The sequence below is a fragment of the Austrofundulus limnaeus genome, unplaced genomic scaffold, assembly GCF_001266775.1.
Source record: "Austrofundulus limnaeus strain Quisiro unplaced genomic scaffold, Austrofundulus_limnaeus-1.0 Scaffold38, whole genome shotgun sequence".
Lineage (NCBI taxonomy): Eukaryota > Metazoa > Chordata > Actinopteri > Cyprinodontiformes > Rivulidae > Austrofundulus > Austrofundulus limnaeus.
This window is the reverse complement of record NW_013952440.1, coordinates 2,649,809-2,657,782: the sequence shown is the minus strand read 5'-3', so window position 1 is coordinate 2,657,782 and position 7,974 is coordinate 2,649,809. Positions and strand designations below refer to the sequence as shown.

The 7,974-nt window shown below is 36.4% G+C and overlaps 1 protein-coding gene across 1 annotated transcript in view; it reads left to right on the top strand.

The window, feature by feature from the left end:
* The first annotated feature begins 1,278 nt into the window (after positions 1-1,278).
* Positions 1,279-7,974, top strand: part of LOC106516464 (extracellular serine/threonine protein kinase FAM20C) — an 11,935-nt gene continuing 5,239 nt past the window's right edge. The window contains exons 1-4 of the mRNA XM_014006841.1: positions 1,279-1,825; positions 2,360-2,538; positions 7,652-7,730; positions 7,824-7,916. Coding sequence (XP_013862295.1) covers positions 1,320-1,825; positions 2,360-2,538; positions 7,652-7,730; positions 7,824-7,916 — 857 coding nt within the window. The 5' untranslated portion in view covers positions 1,279-1,319. The remainder of the gene's footprint in view (positions 1,826-2,359; positions 2,539-7,651; positions 7,731-7,823; positions 7,917-7,974) is intronic.

The window sequence follows — 7,974 nt, the reverse complement described above, 5'->3', positions numbered from 1 at the left end:
ACATCACCAACAACCTCCACAGTGCAGGGGTGAAGGTATCATGATCCACTGTTTGAAAACTCAGATGAGCTGAAAAAGTTCTGGAAGACAAACATTTGGACTGATGAGACCAAGGTTAATCTCTACCAAAGTGATGGAAAGGTCAAAGTKTGGAGAAAGAAAAGGAACTACTGGTGATGTGAAGCACACAAAGCTCAGCTTTGAAGCACGGTCCAGGTAATGTCATGGCTTGGGCGTGCATGGCTGTTTCTGGAACAAGCTCATTAAGATTTATTGATGATGGAACTGATGATGGTAGCAGCAGAATTAATTCTGAAGTGTACAGAAACATTTTGTCTGCCAATTCATAGAGAAATTGGGAGCAATGTTATCATGCAGCAGGACAATGACCCAAAACACACTGCCAACAAAACAAAGGACTTCATCAGGGGAAAAAAAGTGGATGATTTTAGATTGACCAAGTCAATCACCTGACCAGAACCCAATAGAGCATTTCACCTCTTGAAAAGGAGACTGAAGAGAAAAAAAACCCTGAGACAAACAAGAATTGAAAGAAGCTGTGGTGAAAGTCTGGACCAGCATCACAAATGAAGAATGCAACAGTTTGGTGATGTTGATGGGTCGTGGATTGAGGCAGTCATAGCAAACAAGGGTTATGCCACCAGATAGTAAATGTCATTTGCTTTAATTTGTCCCAATACTTTTGCTCACCTAAAAATGCTGTGGTGTATTACAAACGGTGATCTATCCTAAGTTTTTTAACACATATACTGTACATGTAAATACCAGGAAATAAAAGCTGACACTCAGAACTCTTGTCTCATGTTCATCTTTTGACCTTAAACACAAATATTCTTCAGTGTACAACAAAAACAAGAGAATTTGACTTGCTGTTTCAATATTTTGGAGGGGACTGTACAGTATTTGTTGTTGATGGTCAGTGTTATTCTAACAAAAATGCTGAAATACCCTTACCGCACCACTAGGTGGTGAGAATGTCCACAACAACGTTTCATCGAAGAACGTGTGCACATGGCCTGTTCACGTATGCACATTTGTAACTATTGTGAGCATTTGCAAATGTGCCACGTCATCATTTTTAAAAAGCTCCATATTCAGCAACCACACAGATCCACCAAAAAGGACATTTTAAAAAGCTTTAAATACAATAACTAAATCAGCACAAATTAACTAAATGTATATATTTTGGCTGTGAATTARTGGTACTTTCTTTTTTGTTAATGGTTTATTATTATGCAATCACCTGTTTTATACTATGAATCAAACTCTGTGGTCAATTTGTACATTTGTCTTCCAGCATGGTGCGGAGAACTCTGGGTCAATCCACTCGCTCCATCTACCTGGGCCTGGCTCTCGTATCCCTCACCGTCCATCTTCTCTTGGCTATTTTCTGCTTCTCAGTCCTCCAGTTCGCCTGTGTACCTCCCTCTTCCTCCTTATTAAACCCTTCCTTTGTTTCAAGAAATGACACCGTCTCACAATCCTCATCTTCTTCTGCTGCCTCTTCCTCAAACAAACCACTGGACAACTCCCAGAATGGACGAAGTCACAAACTGAGTGCGGATGACCAGAAAGGGAAGTTCAGTGAGGCCCCTGAGAGGGCAAAGAAACTGATTAGAACTGAAACAGTGGTTCAGAAGGAGCGGAGTCGCTCTAAACTAGAGGAGCTGTTTAAACATTCCCTGTACAATCTGCCACGTCCAGAACTACAGGAAGATGATTGGCTGCTGAGGCTGAAGACAGATGAAGAGGCAAAAGATGCAGAAACAGAGGAGAAGAACTCCGTCACTGATGACAGTGAGTGGTAAGTGAAACAGACACCAAAGCAGCTCATCAAGATCATGGGTTTGAGAAAGCTTGTGTCYTCAGGAAGCAGATGATTTTACACATCAGTCAAAGTCTGGTTTTCTTGAAGATGACCCTGCTGCATGGACAGAAAACATAGTCTGTTAGTTAATATATATGGTCCCCAAAAGACAAACCTAATAGACTGTTTTTTTGTTTCACCACAATCTCAAAAACTATGAAAACAACAAACCTCAAACACATGCAAATTTGTTTTTATCTGTACACGTTTGCATTGCACAGGCAAATATAGATTAAGCCTGGAATCTAGAACACCACAATGCTCAAAAATTGATTACAATATRGCAAAAAATGAAAAGAAATAAATGAGAAATATAATCAAAAGACCACTCCAGGCTGTTAGATCAACATTGCCAATATTGTTCAAATAGTCCTCACTAATTGCACCATTACTTAATTTGAAAAAAAAAAAGCTTTAACAGCTTTAAAAACCTTTCTATTTCTACCTAATTTAATACATTTCATCTTATAGGCAAAGTGCYAGTGAGGAGAAAGGCTATGATAAAGCCTCTTGGACAAGGGACAAGGAAACCCACCCTCCCTGGCTGCGGTTTCACCTGGGCATCTCTCGATGGGAGCTGTATGACAGGAAAGACCCCATCCTGGCCCAAATGACTCATTACCTGGCAACACATCGAATCCTCGGAGCTGGTGAGCCAAAATAAAAAAAARGAAATAAGAAAAAAAAAGAAAAGAAGAAAGGGCAGGTGGGAGGTGAGATGGAGAAGAGAAAGGGCAGGGCCAGGAAGCTGTTTAAATGTCAGAAGATGGTGCACGGTAAATGCTGAGTTAACGTTCACACTGATTTTATTTATTTATTTTTGTTTGTAGGATCWTAGGTACGTTTTTGAACTCAGAACACTTATGCACTTTGTGCGACTTTAATCATTCATAGGCCAAAACGTTTCATTTGTCTGGGAATAATATGCTAGGAATTTAAACATTTCTAACTTCTTAATTAAAAAAATACTTTATTTACAATGAAATTTCCCAAAACAAGACTTTAAGATGTATTTGCATTTTTTCAACAAAATTGGTCTTTGTTATATTTTTGTCTTCTTAAGCTTATTTCGGTTATAGCTTCTTTCTTGCTAATTTTAGCTTTTATCTGTTGTTTTGCTACATTTAGCTACTAGCTTCTTTGTTGAAATTTTTACTGTTTAGCTATAGTTTTGCTTATTTTAGCTTTTAGTAACAATTTCGCCATATTTATTTTTGAGTAACTGATATACCACATTTATTTTTGYTACATTTAGCTTTTATTTGCTTATCTTAGCCTTTAGTTTCAATTTTGTCATGTTAGCTACAATTTTAATGGGTATYATTTAGCTTCTGTTTTGCTAATTGTAGGTTTAGCTAGGTTTGACTAATTTTACCTTTTAGTTACAGATCTGCTACATTAAACTGTGAGCAATTGATTGCAACATTTAGCTTTTAAGTTGTAATTTGCTGCATTTGACCATAGCACAGTTTAACTTGTTTTAGCTTTTAGCTACTGTTTTGCTGCATTTATCTTTATGTAATTGATTTGTCACATTTGTTGCCTCTATTTGTTATGGTTTTACTATATCTAATAGAGCTGGTAAGCTGGTATATCTAGCTTTTAGYTACTGTTGTGCTACGTTTAGTTACATTATAGCTACAGATCAGGGTTAGTATCGCTAACTAAAACTAACTAAATAACGAAAACTGAAATTGAAAAATTTTTTTTAAACTAAAATAAATAAAAACTGTAATAAAATGAAAAAAAAACGATAACTATTAAAACTGCATAACCTTTTTACAAAACTAACTAAAACTAACTGAAAYTAAAGATAGAATATCCTTAGTTTTAGTGTTTGTCAAGTTATTTTGAGCCATGTGGATCTTTTGTTTTCTTTTAACTGAGTAGTTTCACATTAGCTGTGGGCAGCTTGTAGCACCTCATGGCCCATAACAACACTTGTTTACAGCCTGCTGCTGCTCAGCATCGTCTGCCAAATGACGACAACAAAAGATGGGAGAAAGCGGCAACGTCCACTTTGGGATTTCTTTGAATATGACTGCGAGAAAAATAAAAGCAAGTGTCTTGTAGTGGAAACAGGTGATAAAACAGGTGGAATACTTCTCAAGGGAAAAACTGCATGAATCAAGCTCACACAAGATGGCTAACTATGACTATCTTGACACGCTAGCTTCTCTCAGTAGCTCCTGTGAAAAATAAGCAACAGGTAGCACCGGGTTGGAGACMACTATTGTCATCGTCCTAAAATAATCACACAAGTCCTWGGTTGGCAATATTGAGTTACACAATTATTAATAAAGGAAGGTGTTGCTATAATGGTCTGCTTTAACTAGCGACCAAATATCTGTTGGTTGGTTAACTTCCAGGAACATCACAAGCTTGAGGATGCATTGGCAAATATGTTTATTCAAACTTTTAAACAACTAATACTAGAACTAATAAAAACTAAACTAAAACTAAGCATTAAAAATGCAATAACTAATAAAAACTAGCCAATCCACTTTAAAAACTAATTAAAACTAACTGAAGTAAAAGAAAAAGTCAAAACAAAACTAGACATGGGTTTTTACGATGTGAAACAAGTGTGCATTGCCATGCAGCATGTCATTGCAGCATGGCTTTGCCTGCAGCAGTGGACTTGCAGAATGAAATAGGACCAAGTTCAAATGCGTTTTCTATACCAGCTTGTGCCTGTCACGTCAGCAGGTGTTTGTAATTAAGGTAACTGTGTGACAATATGAAGTTTGAAGAGATTTTTGTTAAAGTTGCAGTAGCTGGTTTTGAACCCTGATCTCCCACATGAAAGCCCACAGTGCTCATCATGAGACTAYAKGAGATGTGGCAVAKGACAATMCCAGGGATTGGATTGTTTGTATACAGAAAAAGTTTACCTTGYCAATRCAATTATTGACACTTWRGTGCAATATATYACAGCAATAGGACAACATAAAGACAGTATTACAGTAAAACATCAAAATACAGTCATATTAATATTGTAATCACTGAACTACTGAGTTTAAAAATTATGAAACTATGGTGCAGTACCATATTGTGTAGATGCAGCAGGGGGCAGTATTGGACCAATACAAGTCTCCATTGACTGCCATTATAATTTATTAAACATTAATATTTCAAAAACTATAAGTTTACAGGCACCAAAAGTCATAGCCATCATTTGGCACAGGGGCTTTACAGAWATAAATTACAAAGGCAGCTCTAGGACAAAGTATGCAGGAGGAGAAGCATGCCAAAGTTGAGATGACTTGGATGGGAAACGAATCACATCCACTGATAAAACTAAACTATAATGAAAAATCCAAAACTATTACAACCTTGCTACAGATTTGCTAATATCAGCTACAGTTTTGCTACATTCTACTTTTAGCTACAAATCTGCAACATTTAAGCAACTGTCTTGCATCATTTTGCTTTTAACTACAGTTTTGCTACATTCGACCTTCATTTACAGATTTGCTAACTTTTGCCTTAAGATTTACTGTATTTTGTTCATTTTAGCTTCTGTTCTGCTCTTTCTAATTTGAAGAAAATTTTCATRAACAAATTCCAGCAGTCATTAAGCTCAGCGTTCTCGGTGCATCTTCACAGAAAATAGAATTTTTCTAATTAAATAAATCTCTTCTTCAGGGTTGGGAAGACAGTATTTTACAGCACTGTACCACAAATATGACTGTTAATAATTGTTCTATAAATCAGGCCTAAATCTTTTGTTGTTCTGATCAAGCAGAATGAGTGTTGTCTTGTTTATTTTTCACATTTTCTGCACTGAAAACGAGAAAGCTGTTCTTAAAGCCAGAGGCAAGGCAGAATATATTGCAGACAAGATAATAGAATGAAAATTCAGAGTCAAAGCATGTTTACACACAAAGCTGAKACATAAAAGCCCTGGAGGATTCAATGCGATTTTATTTCCAAGAAACTGTTTTGGTTGCAAGCTGATAATGAGAAAATGGTTAAAGAGATAAGAACGTRGGTGTATGTGAAGCGTTAATTGGGTTCTTGGAGGTCACAAGAGGAGCATCCAAAGACAATGACATCAGTGGAATGTTACTTCCTAACTATAAACTCTACACAATGAAAACGTACATCCAGCTCCTGATAATTCAACATTTCAAATTTGCAGTCAATGTTTTTGTTGTTGTTGCTGCATGGTCATAAATGTAATCCTATAAGAAACCTGTTCTACATCAGTGATCATGAAAACATATCAGTGTTGTTTCAGCTGCTTCCTTCTGCAGGGGTCACAACACTGAAATAATTTACATAAAAATTTCACAATTATTTTACACCAATGTCCTTCCTGACACAACCTGGATTTAAACCAGCAGCCTCAGGATTAATAGACTCCAGCACTGACAACTAAACTACCACAGCCCTCAAAACACACATTTTAAAAAATCCATATTTAATGCATAAATACTTATATTCTCATCTCTTTTATTGACATCCACACATGCTCGTTTTATATTTGCACCTCTCAGAGTTCCTGTCCGCAGCAGGCAGTGTAATAAATAWTGTATGCAGATTTATATTACACACTGCAGATTAAGCATTAATCTGAGCTACAGGCTGATTTTTTATTTCCCACTGTGTTATCCCTTGCTCCTTGTTTAACACTTTTACATCCAGAGTTTATGTGTCTTTCAATGTAACCAGGAATACCAAGATGAATAGACAAATGTTTAAAAATATTTATTTTATTATTTGTGGGTATTGCTCATRTACAAAATAGATACAATTAAAGTTTAAGTATTCCTTTAAGTAATGCATATTACCTGTTGTCTTGCACACCAGTGATTTAGAATTTCATTTTATGCTGATAAATGACAGAGTTGCAGAGTGGACACAAATAACTTTTAATGCATTTTTCAAATAAATATCGGGCAGAATCTTTGATCTTTCAGCGGATCAGTCTCAACTATAAACAGAACAAATTTTAGCTCAATATTTTTAAAAACTGAACAAATTGTAGCCRTAATTGTGGCTAAAGTGGACTAGCTGTGACGGCCATCTTCAACTGGATTGTGTCCAAAACGGAATCAGTTCTAGTTCTGCATCCAGTGATTATTTTCTGCAAGTTTTGTTAAAATACATTAAGTGGTTCATAAGATATTTTGCTAACATTCAACACTAAATGCAGACAGACAAAGACATTATTAACTTTAGACAGTGGACATTAGTGTCCTGCAGCAGTTTGTTGTTCAGTTATGTAATGAGCCACCATGTGGAGGAACGTGTGTGCTGCACTGCCTGGAACAAGTGGACCACGCAGTTCTCACCTCAGCAATATGCAGCTCATTATGTAATATTCATGTGGTTCTTATTTCAGCAGGAACAGAGAACATGAAAGAAATGTTGTTTATCCTACTGTATATTTAAATACCCCTTATAGTCATGGGTAAAAGAAAGCCCATCCTATTTCTAATTCTAGTGCTTTATTATCAGGAAAAGACAAAAACAACTATTTGGTCTTTCCTAGGTTTTAAATTCTTTGTAATCCAACCTGTATAAAATGTATAAAAACACACAGCAGATTACTTAATGTTATTATTTCTTTAACAAAATCAAAGCCAGATTAAGACTGTGTGAAAAGCTAGTAAATGTTAGGTTAACATGTAGTAAAAAAAAATACGTCGCTAACCCTAATCCTAATTTTAGAACCTGGTAAAGACAGATTAGTTTAATTTCGTCTTGATCCCTAAAAGTGTATTTGATTGCATTTACTTGATGTGTACTCATTAGTTCAGAAGAGAGGAGGCACCCAGCTGAAACTGCTCCTATCGTTCCCAAATTATGGACAAGCTCTGTCCAAACCCATGAGGTAAGACTCATCGTCATGGTAGAACACTGAATGTGGCGTCGCTTGAGACATATTGAGTTATAAGTTWAAAAAAAACATGTTTTTGTTGAACAGACAGTCCAGAGATGCCGAGACAGACGTGAACCTCTTTTACTTCTCAGACTTTGAGAGACACAACGCAGAGATCGCTGCCTTCCACCTCGACAGGTACAGATTATTTCACACACACACACACACACACACACACACACACACACACACACAC